This window comes from Octodon degus, unplaced genomic scaffold (assembly GCF_000260255.1).
Source record: "Octodon degus isolate 3935 unplaced genomic scaffold, OctDeg1.0 scaffold00032, whole genome shotgun sequence".
Taxonomy (NCBI): domain Eukaryota; kingdom Metazoa; phylum Chordata; class Mammalia; order Rodentia; family Octodontidae; genus Octodon; species Octodon degus.
The window spans coordinates 1,509,875-1,530,382 of NW_004524608.1; the positions used below are offsets into that span (position 1 = coordinate 1,509,875).

Below are 20,508 nucleotides of genomic sequence, written 5' to 3' on the forward strand. Positions count from 1 at the left end.
CCGCGGCGCCCCCGGCCGCCCCGACAGCGGCCCCCGCGGCGCAGACGCCCCAGCCCCCCACAGCCCCCAAAGGGGCGAGCGACGCCAAGCTCTGCGCTCTCTACAAAGAGGCCGAGCTGCGCCTGAAGGGCAGCAGCAACACCACGGAGTGTGTCCCCGTGCCCACCTCCGAGCACGTGGCCGAGATCGTGGGGAGGCAAGGTAAGCGGGCGCCTTTAGACTATGGAGAGGGCAGGAGTGGGGGGCACCCGTCCCCAGCGCGGAAAGTTCATCTCTTCCCTCCCTGACCGCCTCTGGTTCTGTCCCTCTCCCACAAAGGGGGACCCGCCCCCAACCCGATTTCCAAGTCCACAAAGTTCCCTGTTACCCCTAGTCGGGACGGTTCTCCAGACTCTTCCTCCCGCAGGGTTCTGCCCTTAGACAAAGAAATATCCTCGAACTGTGAAAGAGGACAGGGGAGGAGGATCAGTCTCAATCCAGGGAGGCTGTCCGGAGGGGGCGTCCACTTCTGGCTAGAAAAACTGACAGAATATGCCTAGAGTTACTCAGAAGCCCCTACTCCATTATCTGCTTTCAGATAGGGGAGGGGGCACCCTTGGGGCCCCCAGCCACCTGGAGTTACAGACTTTGGGAAAGACCTGGCCCCAGAAGCCAGCCTCAGTACCTATCTCTTTGTTGGGCTGAGTGTAGGAATGGAAGGGGGTGTGGCTCAGGGGAGGGTCTCAGCCTGGGGGAGAGGTGAAAGGGGGACCGATGGTGGAAGGGGATCTGGTGGTCACCCACACACCAAAGTTGAAGGATCCATGAGATTTTAAAAGGGGTGTCTCCAAGGAAGTGCTAGTCCTGCATAGACTTCTCCTCCTCCCTCTCTGGCTTTTGTTCTGGGCTGGTCACGGCCTGGGGCCAGAGGCCTAGAGAGGGGTCTCCGAGTGAGGGAGTGGGACAGGGCAGAAGGGGGCATGCTGAGGGGTAAGAAACCTGGACCTGAAAATTTGCTGGAAGGTGTGTATCCCAGTGTGTTGGGATGGGGGGCTGTAGAATTAATCCAGTCTAGTGTGTCTGATACCACACCCTCCTCAACTCAGCGTCCCTGAGTGGGGGTGTTGGTTGGTAAGGGTCCAAACTGAGCAGACGGGATCTTAGGGACCCTTCCCTTTCCCAGTTTCCCAGAGGGGGGGGCGGGATTTGGAAATTGCAAAGGGGCTGGGCTGGGAGGTGTGGGGTGGGGGAGGAGCAGGGGAGGAGCTGTCCCACAGTGGGGAACAATAGAGGAGCTGCATTCCGGCCTAGAGTGAGGGAGGAGGCCAGGCTCCCGGCAGAGGACGAGGGGAGGTGGATGGGGGGCCCCTACTCCACATCTTACCTCCTCCGGAGGAACTCTGGGGGCTGGGGGATTTAGCAGGCAGAGCCGAATGGAGGAGGGGAAGAGGCCACTCCCCTGCCATGACCCTCATCCCCCCCCAGGCACTTATCTCTTGAGGTTTCTGATTTAGAAAGTTGGATTTCCTCTTGTTATCAGACACTGGGAATCCAGAGCCTGGAATTGGGTGGGGACCCTAATATATTTAGTGGGTGAAGGGGAGTTTTGTCCCAGAGTGGTATGGAGTCATTCTTTTCTCATCTGCCTCCACATCCAATGACCCTATCCCTCAAAAGTAGAGGGATTTCACCTGCTGGCAGAAGATACACCTTCCCCTTTCCATGAGTATTTGGAAGTCCTCCCTCCTGTCTGACCTCCCTCTTCCTGCTGCAGTGTCAGGGCTCCTCTATTTGACCTCTAGGAAGGTGACACTCAGTGGGTCTTGCTTTCACGAAATGCTGGTCCAGGGTTGCAGACACCAGAAAGTGGCCCATCCCAGCCCAATACCTCCAGGCTGCTGTGTTTTCTTTCTAGTCTTAGGTCTTGGCCTGTGCTCTTCACCCCAGCAACAAACCCTTAAAAACACCTAACTCCCACTTAAGTTTCTGGACCCAGAACTTACAGCCAGAACCCAGGTGTCCATTAGACCATTAGATGGCATATGACCAGAAGTGGCAGGAGAAGGGGCTTAGCTGTTCCTTAGCCCTCCATGCCTCATAGGTCGAACAGTCATGTACTCAGAGCAGCAAGGATATGGGCCTGACAACAGGTAGGACTTCTAACAGCCCTGCCAAGAGATCTGCAGATAAAGGGGTGGCAGATTCTCATTCCTGAGACTTTTTAAAGATGTGCTCCCTCCCAAGCCACCCTAAACCCTAATCCCAATCTGTTTGGGCTGAAGAAGCCATCTGGATTAGAGAAGAAAATGTTCAAAAGAGCTCATTCACTTAGGCCTGCAGTTGGGATAGTCTGAAAAGCAGACCATTTGGTTTTGGATGACTAGAATGGTAGAGCAAGGAAGGTCATAGAGACCTCTGCCTGTATGCGCCTGTGTGTGAACAAGGCAAAAGTTGTGAATGTGTATAGGAATGTACAGTTGAAGACAAGGATGTAGGAGTGAAACAGGCCTCAAGTGTGTGTGGAACAGATGTGTGAAAGTATATGCAAAGCTTACCCCACAAGTATTGTTTAAATAAATGCACACTGCACCGCAGCTCTTAGGTGCATATGAGAACTCACACACATGTGGTATATGTGTTTTGAAGAAGGATGTGAGTCTCTGAGGCGCTGTGGGACGCTAAGGGCAGAGGTGTGGGGAGTATGGGCAAGGAGAGGTTCAGTCAGCTACTGAGGTCTCTAGCTTTTCCTGACCTTGACCCCAGCTTTTCCCAGCCTTCCTCACTTTCTTTTGACCGTTCTCCCTCTTTGTCTCGGGCGCTCTCTCTTTTTTCTCTTTCTCTTCCTGCCTCTTTCCAAAGCCTCTCTGTTTCAGTCCACAGCTTCAGAGCAAGATTGTGGGGTGAGAATACTCTCTCCCTCACCCTTCTCAGCCCCCAGGCCATCTCAGCTGTCCTGCCCCAGGGGAGAACAGAGTGACAGGTTGAGAGCTGCTCCTCCACACATGATTTTCTTTATCTTCGAACTCCTTCCCTGAAACTGCTTCTCAGATAGACCCTCCCCAGCCTCCCACACTGCACTAGTTGCTGCAGACTTGTTATGATTTGGGGACATGTGGAGAGAGACCACCAGATAAAGGTAGGGGAAGGCCATAGAGCCTAAGGAGGTTAGTGTCCCTGAGTCAGTAATAGGGCACTTTAGATGAATGGAAGTTCAATGGGTAGCATTGTGTGGTACTGAGGGCCAGGGGGTTCTGTGCAAACATCAGGTCTTGATCTTTGGGGCAGTGATAAATGATTTTAAAGTCTGAATGGTGGGAAAATTGAGGAAACACCAAATTTTGGGAGAGGAGTTTGTGAGTAACCCTAAGATTTGCAGCTTTGTCTGGGACGTCAGTGATTATTTGGGGGTGTGAGGAAGTGAATGAATTTGGAAGGTCTTGGTGAGGTAAATTTAGTGTATTTTGAAATCTGGAGTTAGTAGAGACATTGTGTGGGTCTGAGAGGCCATGAGTGGATTGTTTGGGTGGAGTGGTACATAAGTAGTAAAGGTTTCACTAGGCCCAATGATGGGTTCCTGTGTAATGGCTAGGAGGAGTTTACTCAGCCCAGCCCAAACCTTCTGGTCATATATTTCTTTCTCCTTCCTCCCGACCCCAGGCTGCAAGATTAAAGCTCTGAGAGCCAAGACCAACACCTACATCAAGACACCCGTGCGGGGTGAGGAGCCTGTGTTTATGGTGACAGGACGGCGAGAGGATGTGGCCACAGCCCGTCGGGAAATTATCTCAGCAGCTGAGCACTTCTCAATGATCCGCGCCTCCCGCAACAAGTCAGGTGCTGCGTTTGGTGTGGCCCCGGCTCTACCGGGGCAGGTGACCATCCGTGTGCGCGTACCCTACCGCGTGGTGGGCCTGGTGGTAGGGCCCAAGGGCGCAACCATCAAGCGCATCCAGCAGCAAACCAACACGTACATTATCACACCAAGCCGGGACCGCGACCCGGTGTTTGAGATCACCGGTGCCCCGGGCAACGTGGAGCGGGCGCGCGAGGAGATCGAGACGCACATCGCAGTGCGCACAGGCAAGATCCTGGAGTACAACAATGAGAACGACTTCCTGGCAGGGAGCCCCGATGCGACTCTCGACAGCCGCTACTCAGACGCCTGGCGGGTGCACCCCCAGGGCTGCAAGCCTCTCTCCACCTTCCGGCAGAACAGCCTAGGCTGCATTGGCGAGTGCGGCGTGGACTCCAGCTTTGAGGCCCCGCGCCTGGGCGAGCAGGGTGGGGACTTTGGCTACGGAGGGTACCTGTTTCCCGGCTACAGCGTGGGAAAGCAGGATGTGTACTATGGTGTGGCCGAGACTAGCCCCCCGCTGTGGGCGGGCCAAGAGAATACCACGCCCACCTCGGTGCTCTTCTCGTCCACTTCGTCCTCCTCATCCTCCTCTGCCAAGGCCCGCGCTGGACCTCCAGGTGCGCACCGCTCCCCTGCTACCTCCGCAGGGCCTGAGCTGGCTGGACTCCCGCGGCGCCCCCCGGGAGAGCCACTCCAGGGCTTCTCTAAACTTGGGGGGGGCGGCCTGCGGAGCCCTGGCGGCGGGAGGGATTGCATGGTATGCTTTGAGAGCGAGGTGACTGCTGCCCTTGTGCCCTGCGGGCACAACCTGTTCTGCATGGAATGTGCAGTACGCATCTGCGAGAGGACGGACCCGGAGTGTCCCGTCTGCCACATCACAGCCACGCAAGCCATCCGAATATTCTCCTAAGCCCCCTGCCCCTTGTGTCCTGGGCCCACTCCCCAGGGTCAACCCTGGACCTGTTTTCCACTAGGGTCTTGGAAAGCAGTGATTTGAGGGGCAAGGCGCTTGGAAATATTTGCTCTCTGGGGAGGGAGGGGAGGGAGGCCGCGGTGGCTGGAGGGTGGGCCACTTTCAGAGCCTCTGGCACCCTATCCTGGAAAGATCCGGAGGGGGCCAGACTGAATTTTACTAGAGTTACAACTCTGATACCTCAACATTCTTAAATCTGGAAGCAGCTAAGAGAAACTTTTGTTTTGCCAGAGGTGGCGCTAAGGCCTCTTCGGGCCCACCTCCCCAACTGTGTTATTCTACCCCTTCCTTTGGGGTGGGGGGAGAATTACCATCTGTATGTGGAGGTGTTCTTTGCAATTCCTGGCCTTCTGGTCCTGCCTGACCTCTGACCCCCTAACCTGACCCTTTGGGTGATCCACCCCTGCCCCCATACCCTGTTTGGGAAACTTGCAGTTTTGAATAGTATAAGGAAGTTGGGACCTTCCTTGTCAAGTCTGCATAGGTATTGTGAAGTGGGGGGGGGAATAGAACTGTGTCAGTCAACAAGGGCTCAGAATTTATCTGTCTCCACAAAGCTGGGCTAGAGGAATCTGGAGAAGGCTGCTCCTCTGTCCCCTGCAACTTTCCCCTTCAATCTCTTCTCCCCATCTTTCCTTGTTTTGAGTTTTTCCCTCTTTTGCTTTTTCCTTTCCTCTGGCTCTTTGCTTCCCTGGGTGGCCTCCACTCCCCTTTGGTTCTCCTCTTTGCCCCCCCTCCAGCCCAGCTTTGAGGACGCCATCCGCCTGGTGAGAAAAGGAGGAAAACATTTTAATGGTCCCTCCCATTCCTCTCCAGGCACTGGAAGGTCCTCTCCCCCATTCCTCCAAAGAAAAGCTCCAATTCTTGATGGAATGTATCCCCATTCTCAGTGACAATTTGAGGGGCAGAACTGATACTGGGGTATGTAAAGGGTCAAATCCCCACCTTCATCATCTATGGGCATTATATTTAGGGAGCAACACTTGGGCTAGATTTTCTAGTTGTGGGGAAGAGGGAGCTAGATGCAGGAAAGGGCCTGGGGCAAGGGAGACCAGCTGTGAAGGGCTCCCATCTCCTGCAGTTCCTACTGCCAGGCCAGGCTGCTTTCTGGACCTGACACCTTTACTGAATCCTTGTTAGCATGCAAATCATGAAGTCTCTGCCCCACCCCAGGAAGTTGAGGAGAGGGGCCACGTCTTCAGAGATGGGTCAGGCCAGGGCAAAGCAGAATTGGGGGTCAGAGCCTGTTCCAGAAATCAAGTATTGTGGCAGACCTGGAGTCCCCTTTGCTGCCTCCCTCCTGCTGTCTTGGGGCTACCACCTCCTACCCTCCTGGTTCCGCTGGCCGGGCCAGAAGAGGTGGGGAGACAGGAGCCCCTAGGGGCCAGGAGATCTTTGTATATATTGGGTGGGACGGTTCTGAGTGATCGCTGAATGCTTAGAACTCACCAGTCCCATTCTTCCTGGAGGAGAAGGGGTGCCGGGATGAAGGTGCAGAGGGAATTCCCTCTTCCTCTTCCACCAGTTGTGAATTAATTCACCTCTCCTCAGCCTTCCCCTCCAGACCACCAGCCTGGGAGGGAGAGGAGGTCACAGCCCAGAAAACTGGCCTGTGTCAACTTCCCTCCTTCCCACCACCGTGAGCCATCCTGAGATGTCTGTACAATAGAAACCAAACCAAATGGGCACCCCAGTCGAGGGGAGCAGTGGGGAGGGGGGGGTGGGAAGAAAGGATGTCTGTCTGTCGATCCCCTCCCCCTCTCCACTCCTTACCCACAGAGGCAAAAGACTGTTACACTAGGGGCTCAGCAAGTTCAATCCCACCAGTACAGACTGAGCCAGACCTAGAAACAAATGCAAAACACATAGTGACAGAAATGGGAGAGAAAGCGAGAAAACTCGAGAGGGAGCGAGCTGGGTGACCAACACAGAGGAGAGGAAACACAAATAGCAAAAAAGAAAAAAAAAAATAAGCAGTTCTTTATAATTTAATATTCTATTTTAATAAAGGCGTTTATTACCGTATAAATGTAGCAAAGAACCTGGGCTAATATGAAAAAAAAAGACTTTTTATTAGGTAATTTATTATATGAAAAGGATATTTTATTTTATGATAAAGTGATCCTTAAAAAAATAAAAAAACTTTAGAAGGTTTAGAATATATGTAGGGAGAGAAGAAGAAAAAAATACATTTGTATTCAGAGTTAAATCTTAAAAAAAAAAAGTGTTTTTAATATATGTTCGGGTTTACGTTCCTTTTTTCCCCCACTTTTTTTTGGGGAGGAATGTTGTTTGCTTTTCTTGGGGGAGCATCCTGGGATGGATGGTAAAGAGAGGGGCTGGGGGATCTGGTCCCTTCTGGGGCCCCACAAGTAGATTGGATTTCACTCTGTGGGCTCCCCCTCCCCTCTCCCCTCCCCTCAGGGGAGCTGGCAGAGCCAAACAAAGAAAGGGATTAACCGGAAAGGAAGAAGCTGTGGGACTAAAGATTGAGGATCCTGGGGTGTCCTCCCCCCTTCCCCTGCCCTGTCCCAGGGGCCTGTGAGGAGGGGAGTCCAGAATGGAGGCCTACTAGGCCCATAGGAATCCTCAGAGAGGTGTGAGATTTAAGAGAAATAGATTTTTTTTTTTAACCAAAAAGAAAAAAAAATGAGAGAAGAGAAAGAGAAACCGAGGGGTTTAAAAGAAAATACTACAAAATAATAATAATAATTCAAATTTATTTCATATAATCCTAGAGAAAGAAAGAATTACTAGTTACTTAGTAGATAATATTCAGATAGCTTAAAGTTTAGTAGCATTGAGGACCCCTGGGTCCAGTAGAATGTATAAAAGTATCGAAAAGAATAGAGGAGGGAAGTGGCTAAGTCCACCCTGAGTTGCCCCATTTTCAGGGATCAGGGTTGGAGCAGGTTTCGAGTTAAGATTGGGAGCTTCCAGTCTGCTGGGGTTGATTCTGAGAATCCTTGAAGTTTTACATGGTAGGATAAGTAGAGGGACTCAGTTCCCAGCGTCTTTGAAAGGATATACACTGATAATCGCCTCAGCCAGGCTGGAGGCTGGGCTAGCCACCACAGGGCCCCCTCATCTGGGTGGGTCTTACTCCAGCGTGATGCACCCACTCCTGGGGCTCAGGATGGAGGCCACCGAGCTCCAGCCTTCCTCAGCCAGTTTCTCCCAGGCCTAAATACAAAAGTCCTTCTTGAAGTATAACTTACATCCACCACAGATCAGTTGAACAGCCTGCCATTCTGGGTTCAGGAGCTCTGAGGGGATCTGTCCCCTATCCCTGTTTACATCCGGTATTCTGTGGGGCTTGTCCACCACGGCAGTAGTGGGAATAACAATCTCCATGATTATGCTCCTTTAAATCCGTATAGTGTTTTACAGGTCTGCAAATCATCAGAAACTAGATGTGAAGGACTTCCCACTCAATGGGGTGCAGTGGAGACACTGTTCCTCAAAAGCCTGGAAGACTAGCTCTCCAAGAACAGAGAGGCAGAGGAAGGGCACAAGGACCTTGGGTGACCCTAGGCCTAAACTCTTGTGCTGCTACCCACTTTCATCAGTAACCATTCAGATAAGGGTCCCTCCACTATGCCCTGGCTTCAGGCATTTGCCTTCCCTGCAGGAAATTGGGGTGCCTGGCTTTTGCATGTGAGGAATAAGCATTCTTAAGTGTTCACCTTCTATCAATCCCAGCAGGCAATCAGGAAGGGCTCTTCCCTCCTGTCCAAGAGGGTGAAGAGCTCCCACCCACTCCATTTGGCAAGAGACACCTGCTCCATTACACCATAACTCTGCCATGCTCCTCCCTGACCCTGCACCCAAACACATCTCCCTCTCCCCAATTTACTCTTCTCGCCCCACCTAGGGAAAAATTTCCCCCTGCTCTTTTTGTCCTAGAACCCTCGCTAGTTTGGGATGTTAGCGTCTGGGATGGGGAGGGCTTCCCCTTCCCCACTCGAGGGTGCGGTGGGGTAGGGTGGGTGGGGGGAGACACCCTGGGGCAGGGGGGATGGTCTCTCCACTGTAGAAAGTAGAGTAGGATTGTGGTCAGACTTAATTTGAGGCATCTAGTAAAGACACATATACATCCACCAAGGAAGATTTCAAAAGCAAAATACAGGCGGGAAATGAAACAGACCCATGAATAATCAAGTCAAAGTGATGTTGCACAAAATGCAGAGAAACCAAGAAGGGGGAGGGTTAATGTATTAAATGTGCTATTAAGAACTTAATTTTATTAAAAGTATTATTACTTAAGGCTGCCTTTCTCTACATGTGTCTACTGTCTTGGGGCAAGTGGGAAGAACTGCAGTTGGATTCTCTCTGGAGTTATTGGGTGCTCTGCATTCAATAGAAAGTGCATAGCCCAGAATTCCCTACCACCCTTTGGCTCCCCCCTCCTCTCCACAACCAGTACTTGAATCTCCAAGCACAGAATCCCCTCTGTCTTTTTCCTCCCTTCCTTTAAAATGCATTCACACCCTCCACCCTAAAGTGCTTAGCAGGAGAAAGTGAGCTGTCCTTTGGACTGCCATCTCCTAAGCTCTGGGGGAAAGACCAGAAAGCTATAAGGAAACCCTCCCGGTTTCCTCCACCTGATTCACTCCATCCCTCTTTGGGGACAGGAAGACTCAGATACCTCATTACCCAGCCTTAAAACCCCTTTCCCAGGAGCCAGGGAGATAGCTTAGTAGAATAAGCGCTTGCCTGGCAAGTGTAAGTGCCTGAGTTCAATCCCTAGTTCAGCCTGGGAAATGTGCAGGGCCTGCTCCCCTGCATCTACCTCAGCCTCCCCCACTTTACCCCTGGCATTGGAGTGACCTCAGTTCTTGGCACCAAGGCCCTGGGCACCAGATGGTGCCTGAGATGGTTTCCTTTGTTTTGCCTTCTAGATCCCCCTCCCCTCCATTCTGTCTTCCCTGCCCCACCTGCCCTGGGGGTTGGCAAAGAGAGGGGCTGGCACCTCCCTCCCCTTTGGCACTGTCCCCAGACCACAGAACTCCAGAGGCAGCTGGCCCTGGGGAACAGTGGGTAAGGTGGGGAGGACAGATGAAAGGGAAGGGAAAGGGGACCAGAGACTCAGAGAAGGGGCCAAAGTTGGAGGAACAGACATGAGGTAACGGGATGGCCAGGCATTGCTACAAAACACAGCTTTATTTGAGAGTTCTGGTCTGTGATGAGTGAATAGGCAATGGAGACAGGCATGGTGACGTGAAGACCACCCTGAGGCTCTGGGGGGCTGTAAATGGTACCATAGGGCAGGGTAAAGTCCCACAGCAAGGGTGAAGATGGGGGACCAGGAGCCCAGGGACAGGGTTGGCTGTGGCCAAGGTTAAAGGCTGATACAACAGGCCTTCTTCTCTCCAGGGCTGGGGTCCTGCCCAGCCTGGGCATTGCCCAGGGTGATGGCATTGGTCCGGGTGCTGTTCTGCCTCTGCTTGGACACCTTCGCAAAGATCTCTGAGAGCCAGAGAGCAGTGTTCAGGCCAAAAAGTTTAGAGCTTGTGCCTTCCCCCACCATCCCAACCTGCATTCTCCTGAGCACTGGGAACGAAGGAAGGGGCATGCTGAGGGGGAGATGGCCACCTGGGGGCCTTCTACTTACCTGGGTAGAGAAGGAACCAAAACTCATCCCCTTGGAAGGTGTGGCTTTCTGGTTCCTTCCCTAAGCACCAAGCTGCTGAGTGGAGAAGGGGTCCTGGGGAGGGACTAGGGCGATAGGCAGTGGTGCAGTGGGCACTGACAAGGCAGTTGGGGTGAGGACTGGGTGTTTCCATGCCTACTGCTGCCTTCTGAAGGCACTGGGACAGAAGTGGGAGGCGGGCACAAGCTGAGGCAGGCTCTAACCTTTGAGGACAGTCTCGAAGGCCAGTTCAACATTGGTGGAGTCCAGAGCTGAGGTCTCCAGGAATAGCAGCCCATTGTTTTCTGCCAGGAAGGGAAACATACCGTTTACTGTGGGTAGTCAAAGGCGATAGTAATGATGGTGATGAGGACACCTGTAAGAGTTACTTAATGTTTACTATGTGTGTTTTCTTCATGCTAACCCCTGGGCATAGAGTAGCTTACTTCATCCTTAAAACAACAGATGAGGTAGGCCCAGTTAAGAAACAGAAACCCAGAAGCAGAGAGGATGAAGAAGGACCTTACTCCATGCCTCACATCTAGCAAATGGCCTAGACGGGAGGGGAGGCTGGGCTGGGAGGTTCCAGGTACTTGTACCCCAAACCACTAGACTCTGCTGCTACTAACCCCCCAAAACTCCCAGTGAATGAGTAACTGGAGAAGATCAGGAGAGTGCACCAAGATCTTTAAGCATGGAAGGGTAGGACTCTCTTGAAATCAACAGTGAGCTGGGCCTGGCGGCACAAGCCTATAATCCCAGTATTTTGGAAGGCTGAGGCAGGAGGATCACAAATTCAAACCCAGCCTGGGCAATTTAGCCAAGTATTGAGACTCTATCTCAAAAATTTGGGGCTGGGGTGGAGCGATTGCTCAGTAGAATAAGCACTTGCCTGGCAAGCACAAGGGCCTGAATTCAATCCCCGGTTGATATGTGTGTGTGGGGGGGGAATTAACAATGGGCTGGGGATGTAGCTCAGGGCAAGGTTCTGGATTCAATCCCCAGATCACAGAACATAAATCCAACTACAAACAATTGCCAATGAAGACAATCTCAGGGGAAGGGGGGACATGATAGGAGACATAGGGGCCCAGAAAGGAGGCTCCAGGAGATCCTGACTAAAAGGAGATAGAGGAGGAGGAGTGTATGGGGGAAGTCATGCAGGGGATACAGGGGGAACAGGGACAGGAGGGTGTGGGTAAGCTTGGAAGAGTCAAGTTGTGGGGTCATTTCATGCAAGGGTTGGATAAAGGCTCACTCTCACCAGCAAACATACGGGCCTCTTCAGTGGGTACTTCCCGGGCCTGGCTGAGGTCACTTTTGTTCCCCACAAGCATGACAACAATAGTGGCCTCAGCGTGGTCATAGAGTTCCTTCAGCCAGCGCTCCACTACAGCATAGGTCTGGTGTTTGGTTAGGTCAAACACCAGGAGGGCCCCCACTGCTCCACGATAGTACCTGGGTAGGAGTGGGGGTGGGTAGAGACAACAGGGGTGTCAGGCTTAGCCTCTGAGCAGAGCCTTTAAGCTAGAATATCTCTGTGATCTTCCTCACAGGAGACCTCAACCTATATTGTCTTCTACATTGTCTCCTGTCTATGTAAGACTAACAAATGCCTACCATTGCAGCAGCAAGGTCGCTGGCCAGACCATCCAATGCCTTGTTGCACATGGAGCCTGCTTGGAGCTAGAAGGGCCGTCTTTAGACTGGTGCTATCTAGTCATTCTCAGCAAATCAAGAGGCTCGTGAAAGGACAAGTAACCAAGGTGTACAGCCCTTGTCTGTGTGTGTACTTATGGCCCTTTCTTCCTGCCTCCACCACACATGCAGAGACCACCTTTCACATAACTGGACCTGAAACTGATTGGGAGACAGCTGAAAGGTTGTATCAGCAGGCCTAACTTCTGGTGCCTCGTCTGAGACTTTAGAAAATCTGCACTCCAGGTTTGGCCCTTGGCCTTTGCGATCAAGGGATGTTTTCAAGTGCAGGATGCTGTGCCAAAGTCAGGGGGCGCTCTCAACCCACACAGCTGCCCCTCCCAGCTCCATGCTGATTTTACATTGTTTGTAATTAATTATAGCACCTTAGTTCTGTGGCACCTTAAAGATAACATACAATGCCAGGTATGAAGTGCTTTGTACTTCCTGGGCAAGTGGCAAAGGCTTCTAAAGTGGTGGGGATAACTGGTTTTTAACTTAAATTTTTTTTTCTTTTTTCCAGTACTGGGGATTGAACTCAGGACCTTGAGCTTCCCAGGCAAGCGCTCATTCTAGTGAGCTATCTCCCCAGCATGATAACTTGTTTTTAGTTCTGCTAGTCAATATCATTGCATCTTGTCTAGCACTGTTTGCAGCTCATAGTGTTTGCATCACTTATGATCTCCCTCAAGGCATCCTGCTGAGTCCCCACTCCCCACTCCCCCTCCAGAGGAATTCCTTGTCTTCTCCAGTGCTCCAATGCCCACCAGCCCCCAGGCCCTGCGCTCACGCCGAGGTGATGGCCCGGTATCGCTCCAGGCCAGCTGTGTCCCAGATCTGAGCCTTGATGGCAGCGGTGCCCAGCATCACCGTGCGGGTGGAGAACTCAACCCCGATGGTGGTGCGGCTGTCGTGGCTGAACTCATTGCGTGTGAAGCGGGACAGCAAGTTGGTCTTCCCCACACCTGACTCGCCGATCAGCACCACTAAAGGAGTGGAGAAATAAGGGCTGAGTGTGGGACAGAAAAGTCTGAGCCCACCCGAGTTTGGAGGCTCTATCCAGCAGAAGGGAGCAAGTAGCCATGTGCAAGTAGCACACACTTGTAATCCCAGCTTTCTGGGGGGCTGGGGCAGGAAGTTGGTTAGTTCAAGCCCAGCCTGGGCAACCTATCAATTTAGTGAGACTATCTCAAAAAATAAAAAAGGCTGGAAATGTATTGTAGATCTGTGCAAAGGCTCCAGGTTCAATCCTTAGCAACACACACATACAGAGAGAGAGAGAGAGAGAGAGAGAGAGAGAGAGAGAGAGAGAAATCAGACAAGCAAGCAGGTGAGAGTGGTGGCACATGCTTATAATCAGGAGGCTGAGGTAGGAGGATTGTTGGAAAGGGCCAGCGAGATAGCCCAGTGGACTAAGTGCCTGCTTAGGCAAAGCTCAGGGACTGGGGTTTGATTGACTGGCACCATAAACAGAGCTGGCCCGGCCCCTATAGTGTGCTGAGCCTGCCACTGAGACCAGGTATGGTGGCACATGCCTGTAATCCCAGTGCTGGGCAGGCTGAAAACAGGAGGATCACTACAAGTCCAAGATACCTAGTGAAACCCTGTATCAAATACATAAATGAAAAAAAAAATAATAATATACAATTTAAAAAAGGAAGAGGGCCAGCCAGATAGCTCAGTGGGCTAAAGCACCTGCTTAGGCAGAGCGCAGGGACCAGGGTTCAATCCCCCCAGCATGCCATGCTGGCCCTGCCCCAGGAACATGGTGAGATTGCAACTGAGACTGGGTGTGGTGGCACACACCTGTAATCCCAGTGCTTGGGAGGCTGAAAACAGGAGAATCACTGGGAGTCTCATCTGTGTAGCAAGACCCTGTAGACCCTGCACCAAATGCATAAAAAAAGAAAGAAGAGAAAGAAGGAGGGGAAGAAATTAGGATTCAGCTGTCTCTAAGGAGGATTTGTCCTGCACGATGAAGAGCACGTTAACTGGGGCATGTGGGTGCACCCTTATAATCCCAGCTCTCTGGGAGGCTAAAGGAGGAGGACTACAAATTCAAGCCCAGCCTGAGCAATTTAGTGACTTAGAGAGACACTGTCTGCAAGACACTGTCGGACACTGAAACAGACAAGGACTGAGGCTTTCCTTCAGTGTGAAGGTCCTGGGTTTAATCCTCAGTACCACAGGAAGAAAATCTTGGGCCAGGGAGATGGCTCAGTGGAATGAGCGCTTCCCTGGCACGCACAAGAGCCTGAGTTCAATCCCCAGTTCTGCCCCCCCCCCCAAAAAAAAAATCTTTTAGTTTTTGTTTTTCAGCTAGGCTCTCACAGTGTATCCCAGGCTGGTCTCAAACTCACAGTGACTCTCATGCCTCAGCCTCCTTAGCACTAGGATTGTGGGCGTGTGACACCATACCCAATTTCTTTATTTATTTATTTTAATTTAACTTATTTGTACAGGGGAAGAAAATCTGGCATTGTGTGGGTAAGACAATGTACATGTGTGTGTATGTGCCTGTACATATATGTGCACCTGCCCCTCCCCTCTTGGGTCACCCGCCATCACATTCTTGGTAGAAGGTGGGTGTTCTCAGCTCATTCCTTAGCTCCAAGTTGCTCAAGACAAACCTTTAGAGTCTAACAGACTTAGATTTGAGTACTACTGGCTTTGGGACCCTTTGTGACCTTTTAGTCTGTCTCTAAGCCTCAGTTTTCTCATCTATAAAATGGAGATACTCCTGGCCAACAATTACAGTGCTTTACGAAGTGCCAGACACCCTCCTAAAAGCTGTATGCATATTAACTCATGTAATTCGCACAGCAATGCTTTATCCTCATTTATACAGACAAGGAATGCACTTTGGAGGGAGGCCAAAGGACTTGCCCTGAATAACTCAGCCAGTGTAGTGAAGTGCCAGCCAGATCTACCTTCAAGGTGGGACCCTGCCACCCTTGGAGGACAGAGGGAGGGAGTTTGGTATGTATGTCTGCATTGTGAACAGACGTATGCATAAGGAGAAAATATAGCAAGTGACACGAACATGTGGAAGTGTGGGTACCTGTGTGCATGTGTACAAAGTGTGCATGCCTGCAAATACCAGCACTCAGGAGGCTGAGGCAGGGGGATTACTGGGAGTTATAGGACAGCCTGAAGCTGTTGAATCCTTCCGGGGCTGCCACCAGAGCAGACAGCAGCCTCATGGAAGCAGTATCCTTCCTAGACAGCCCCATGCAGTGCCTGGACAAGGCGAGGCCATCACAGAATCCCCCATCCCTCACCTCAGCTTCATGGAGTCTGAGCTGCATGAACTGCCCCCTCTTCCCAATGTCATTCTCTCCTTACTTTTGTGTGTGTGTGTGTGAGGCTAGCGCAGCCTACGCTGGGGGTAGGGCTGGCACAGCATATAGTGCGGAGGACTGAAGCACACAGTCCCTGTGCTTGCCTAAGGAGGCACTTCAGACTGCTGAGCTATCTCACCAGCCCTCATTCTCGCCTTACTTTCACTAGTGTTGGTCCTCAATACTGAATACCCTCAAACTTTCAGGGTCTGGTTCTAGGGATCCCATTGGCACTAACTGGTAAGAAGTAGAGCTGGCTCCTGACTAAGATGCTATTCCAGCTCTCAAAAGGAAAGAGAATTTTTAGGTGGTGTTATAGTGATTAAAGAAATAGTGGCTTGTATCCAGAAAGGACTTGTTAAACAGTACTATCTATTAGTATTTATGGCCCAGCCTCTTGCTAAAGCTTCCCCTGTCTCCTTCCTGGGAAAGACGCCAGAAGTACAGGTTCCCCAGCTTGAGCTGGGGTGCGGCTGAGGTTGGGAGAGGCTGTGGGGTGGGGTGGCTAGAAAGGGAATGGGTGCTCGACCAGTCCACCCTGCTCTCAAGGCAGTGCGGAGGTAGGTAGACTTGGAAAACCATAGACCATAGCAGGGGCAAAGAAGCAGGAAGGACACATGAACACTTGCAAGGACAGCCAAGATGAACCCAGTGCTGAGGTATCGGGGCCACAGAATCTGCCCAGGGACAGGCAGAAGAGGCTTCAGGCCCAGCAGTACTGTGGCTTGTCAGGCCTGCTCCAAACTCATTGCATCTGCCCAATACCTTCCCTATGTATTTATCACCCAGCCTAATCTTGGGCTGATTCCTCCCACTCTCCTAGATGACTTTCTTGTGCTGAAATCTTTTTTACCTTTCCTCTCAGAAAGAAAGTCCTTTCTGAAGTCGGCTGACTTCCCAGGAACTTGGGCTTGTTAGGAGCAGGAAGGAGAGCCAGACCCGGCAATATAAAGGCATAGACAGCATCGCTATGCATACCAGCAAAGCATGCTCAGCAACCCCAGGACTTCTGCCTCTGTGATCAGACCCTCTTCTGTTTCTGCAACTTCCTTTCTTAGTTGGAGGGAATGGTGAGCCCTAGGAGTCCCGGTAAAAGATGAAAAGCAGGAGGGGACCCTTTCTGGCTCTGTCCACTTCTTTCTTCTCTCAGGCTTCTTCTCTCTTCCTGAACCCCAGCTTACCTTTGAAGACAAAGTTGTAATCTTCCTCAGTTCCATTCCCCATCTTGGCTCCTCATGGAGGGTGCAGGTATCTTGGGGGTAGAGGTCACAAGACTGTGTTGGCTCAATGCCCTCAACCCTCAGCTCTCAAGAGACGGTGCCCCACTTCTCCTCTCATTGGGGGCAAGGAAACTTCTGCAGCCAGAGACACTGAGGACAAACCGAGACCAGGGAGAGCCCAGTGAGGCTCCGGCAGGTGGGGGTGCTGTATGGAAGCTGAGAGGACGGAAGCGGAGAACAGGAAGAGAGGCGGCGACGGGACCTGGGCCCCAGATGGGTGGAGAGAAGCTGACGTCAGACAGGTTAGACAGGTTGTGTCTGCCTGCAGCCTGGGCTCCCACAAGCAGGGCCAGCTCCCAGGGATAACAGTTGGGGCTGAGCGGTGGGGGGGCACAGGATCTTAGAGAGCCCCCTTGACTGCTGAATTTGCCTGGCTTCACTCCTGAGCTCTGCAGCAAGAAGTTTGGCCAGCTACTAGTGACAAATAGCCCCTTGAGGAATAGAAACCCACTTAACTCCTACTTTTCCTGCAGGGGTACACTGGAGGTCCCAGAGGAAACACTGCTGGAGCAAGGGGTAGGGGCACATGGAATGTGTCACCTGCAGTAGTGTGGAGCTGTGGGTGCTGCATCATGGCCACAGTGACTTCTGCTTCTCCCTGATGCCCCAGGGCCTGGGACAGCCAGGGATGAGCAAGATGTCTTACTCTGGGTGGAGCTGGAACTCACTACCTACCCACCTACCTGGGATAGGCTCCTTCCTATGGTATTGGGGCCAGGAGCTGATAAATTCCTCCACAGACCTGCTCTGAAGACAGAGGAGAGACATGGGCGGAATTTGGAGATGGAGTGCGGGGGGGATCTGGAGGGGACACTTCTGAAAGGTTTCTTTCATTCCTTGCCCAAGACCCAAGGCCTAGGAGGCCGGGGAGATGGCTCAGTAGAACAAGCACTTCCCTGGCAAGCAAGCACAAGGGCCCGAGTTCAATCCCTGGGTCTGCCAGAAAAAAAAAAGACCCAAGGCCTCACAAGAACATCTCTCAACATTTAGAAAGGGGAAGATAGCTGTGGCAACATGTACCTATAATCCCAGAATTTAGGAAGCTCAGACAGGAGAATCTCTGTGAGTTCTAGGCCAGCTTGGGCTACACAGTGAGTTCAGTGTCAGCCTAGGCTACATAGCAAGACCCCCCACAACCCCAAAAAGGTCTAGAAAAGGGTTATTTCTAAAGCCTGGAATGAAAGGTTCTATATTCTTTGTTTAAAGTCACTAGGCCTCTACACCTCTGCACTCACTCAGGTGAGTACAGTTCTGCTGAGTGGCACAGGTTATGTGGGGTCAGACCACTGGCGAGGCTGAGCAAGTGGGGACACAACTGCCAAGAACCATTGGGTCAGGAAGGCTGCAGTGAATGAATGGGAGAAATCCATGCTGTAGAACACAAGGAATCCTCTGAGCCATCTCTGTTTCCCATGTCCTCTGATTCTTCCCATCCAAGAAAGGGGCCAAGACACAGACAGAAGTTGAAGTTTATTCTAGAAAAAAACAGAGTTCCTCCTCTCTCCCACAGTCCAAGGTTTTCTCAGGGGGCCCTGCCCCTCCAATTGTCATCACCAGTGTCCACCAATAACTGCTAGGATGCTGCTACTTGCGTGAGAGGCTCTTCCAGGTACTGCACCAATGCCTGGGCCTGCAAGAGGGGTTCACATCAGTCCCCACATGACTACCACTCCAAGGATCCAAGGGCTCCCTGTGCCATACTGAACACCCACCAGCCCTGGCTGCTCTTAGGAATGGGCCACATTGGACATGATCTGAGGAGACTAAGAACTCCAGAAATGGGGTGTGGGTGGGAGTGGACACAGTGACAAAGCCTAGAGCCTGGACCCAGGGTTGAGGAGAGATAGGCACATACACACCTTGGCCTTGAGCATTCCGAAGCCCACGGTCTCCTTGGCATACATACACAGCAGAATATTAGCCACTCGGGTGATGGCTACACGGCCCTCCTGGTGGGGTACATGACAGATGGAACGCTCCGCTTGGCACCGTTGACTCCTCCCTCTTTCCTCAAAGGCTTTTCTGGCCCTACAGAGTGTATCTTCCTTCCATTTTCTGGGAAGCTTTGGTCATAGCCCTCGACATGGGGTTCTGAGCCTGGGTTCCAGCCTCAGCACAGACACCTGCTAGACTCAGTCTCCCAGAAACTCAGCCTTTTTTTTTTTTTTTTTCACGTCAGACGGGTAATGTGCCCACGTCATAACAAGGTTTGAGGGAGGCACATCTCATGCATAAGGCATGAACACCCAATCATCACGTTCATGAACCAAAGGATCCTCAGCCTCTTTCTGTAACTGGGGTTACAGCCCAGCTGGTAGATGTAATATACACATGAATCTATCTTCCAAGGGTTGGGTAAGGAGGTGGTATTATTATAGGTTCACCCCAGAGACACTCACAATCCAACTCTTATTTTTCCATGTCACTGTTTTTTAAACTACAGAGATCTGAACTGTTGGCTGACTTTGGCATGGTGATACAGGCTTGTCATCCCAGCACTCTGGGATCCCAAGGCAGGAGGATCCCAAGTTTGAGCCCAGCCTGTGCAACTTAGCAAACTCTCAAAATTCTAAAAAACAAGCCAACAAATAACTAAGGAACTAAGAGCTAAGAATGTGGCTCAGAACAAAGATTTTGAGTTCAATCTTTAGTACTAAACCCACACAAAACAACCCCCCAGAAACAAACCCACACAAAAGCTCTGCCACAGAGTTGCCCTCAGCCTAAAATGTATGACTGGGTTGTAGTAAGCAGTCTGAAGCAACTCTATGCACTCAGTAGGGCTTATCCACTGAACCAATGTGGCAATGGTTGGGCTATTTGGCAGCTGGTTACAATGGGGCTCATTCGTGGTAGGTTCATCTTGTGATCCAGTCATCCCTCACTAATTATCTCTGTATACAGGGGACCAGGCACCATACCCCTGCCTCTTTCATCTCATTTCCTATTGCCGTCCTCTATTCTCATGCCATTCCAATCATAATAACCTTGTCGATCTTTGGCCAGGACTATTATACTTGCTATTCTATCCAAAATATTCTTCCCCCAGACAGCCATATGGCTTAGTCCCCATCTTCCTTTAGATCTCTAATTAAATGTCACTTTTTCAGTGAAAATGTCCCTGATATATCCTCACCCTACTTTCTCACTTCCCTTTTTTCCTCCATCACGGTTTTTCTTCTTTTTTGGCAGGGATGGGTATTCAACCCATTTGAATAGGCATTTTAATCACTGGGTCATACTCTTTTCCTCCTTTTTTCTTTGGATTTTTTTCTTTTCAGACAGGATTTCACTATGTGGCACAGGCTGGCCTTGAACCCATGGTGATTCTCCTACCTCAGTCTCTCAAGTGCTGGGATTACATGTGTGTGCCACCACACCTGGCTTTCTTTTCTCCTGTTTTTGAGACACGAAGGCTGGCCTTGAATTTGAACTTGTAATCTTTCTGCCTCAACCTCCAGAGTCGATAGGATAATAGGTGTGTGCCATTGAGCCAGGGTCTGTTACGTTTTCAAAATCTAACATATAATATGTTTTATTCATTTTGAACCATGTGTAAGACTATAAGCTTCATTTGGGGTAGAAATTGTACCTATTTGCTATAAACATAGTCATGACACAGAGACCACTATAGGTATACAGGAAAAATTCTTGGGGCTTTAACCTGTTATTCATTAAAAGTATGGTCTGTAAGGGGCCGGGGAGATGGCTCAGTGAAATAAACACTTCCCTGACAAGCGCAAGGGCCT

At 51.2% G+C, this 20,508-nt stretch overlaps 3 protein-coding genes and 1 non-coding gene across 4 annotated transcripts in view; 1 reads left to right on the forward strand and 3 right to left on the reverse strand.

Annotated features, from left to right (window-relative positions):
- Mex3a (mex-3 RNA binding family member A) overlaps positions 1 to 4,838 on the forward strand; it is a 5,110-nt gene extending 272 nt beyond the window's left edge. Inside the window, 2 exon segments of the mRNA XM_023713807.1 lie at positions 1 to 201; positions 3,637 to 4,838. The exon segment at positions 1 to 201 is cut by the window's left edge and continues 100 nt beyond it. Of these exon segments, the coding sequence (XP_023569575.1) occupies positions 1 to 201; positions 3,637 to 4,745 (1,310 nt within the window). The 3' untranslated portion in view covers positions 4,746 to 4,838.
- Positions 4,839 to 9,950: 5,112 nt separating this feature from the next.
- Positions 9,951 to 16,950, reverse strand: Rab25 (RAB25, member RAS oncogene family). The gene is made up of 5 exons (XM_004629743.2): positions 16,661 to 16,950; positions 12,929 to 13,124; positions 11,705 to 11,898; positions 10,665 to 10,745; positions 9,951 to 10,277 (listed from the first exon to the last, which is right to left on the reverse strand). Exons 1-5 carry the CDS (start codon positions 16,701 to 16,703, stop codon positions 10,150 to 10,152), a joined length of 642 nt encoding a protein of 213 aa, XP_004629800.1. The 5' UTR covers positions 16,704 to 16,950; the 3' UTR covers positions 9,951 to 10,149.
- Positions 16,951 to 18,215: 1,265 nt separating this feature from the next.
- Positions 18,216 to 20,508, reverse strand: part of Lamtor2 (late endosomal/lysosomal adaptor, MAPK and MTOR activator 2) — a 4,645-nt gene continuing 2,352 nt past the window's right edge. The window contains exons 3-4 of the mRNA XM_004629746.3: positions 18,619 to 18,708; positions 18,216 to 18,389 (exon numbers count right to left, since the gene is read on the reverse strand). Coding sequence (XP_004629803.1) covers positions 18,333 to 18,389; positions 18,619 to 18,708 — 147 coding nt within the window. The 3' untranslated portion in view covers positions 18,216 to 18,332. The remainder of the gene's footprint in view (positions 18,390 to 18,618; positions 18,709 to 20,508) is intronic.
- LOC111816462 lies at positions 18,933 to 19,034 on the reverse strand. The gene has a single exon (XR_002820854.1). It is a non-coding gene; the product is annotated as a small nucleolar RNA U13 (small nucleolar RNA).

Bases quoted from the DNA above. Each gene is read 5' to 3' on its own strand.
- Rab25 (XM_004629743.2), bottom strand. From the start codon at position 16,703: ATGGGGAATGGAACTGAGGAAGATTACAACTTTGTCTTCAAAG. The intron at 11,899-12,928 runs GTGAGCGCAGGG...ACTCCTACCCAG, and splicing joins TACCGGGCCATCACCTCGGC to GTACTATCGTGGAGCAGTGG. The intron at 10,746-11,704 runs GTGAGAGTGAGC...CCTTCCTGGCAG, and splicing joins AGAGGCCCGTATGTTTGCTG to AAAACAATGGGCTGCTATTC.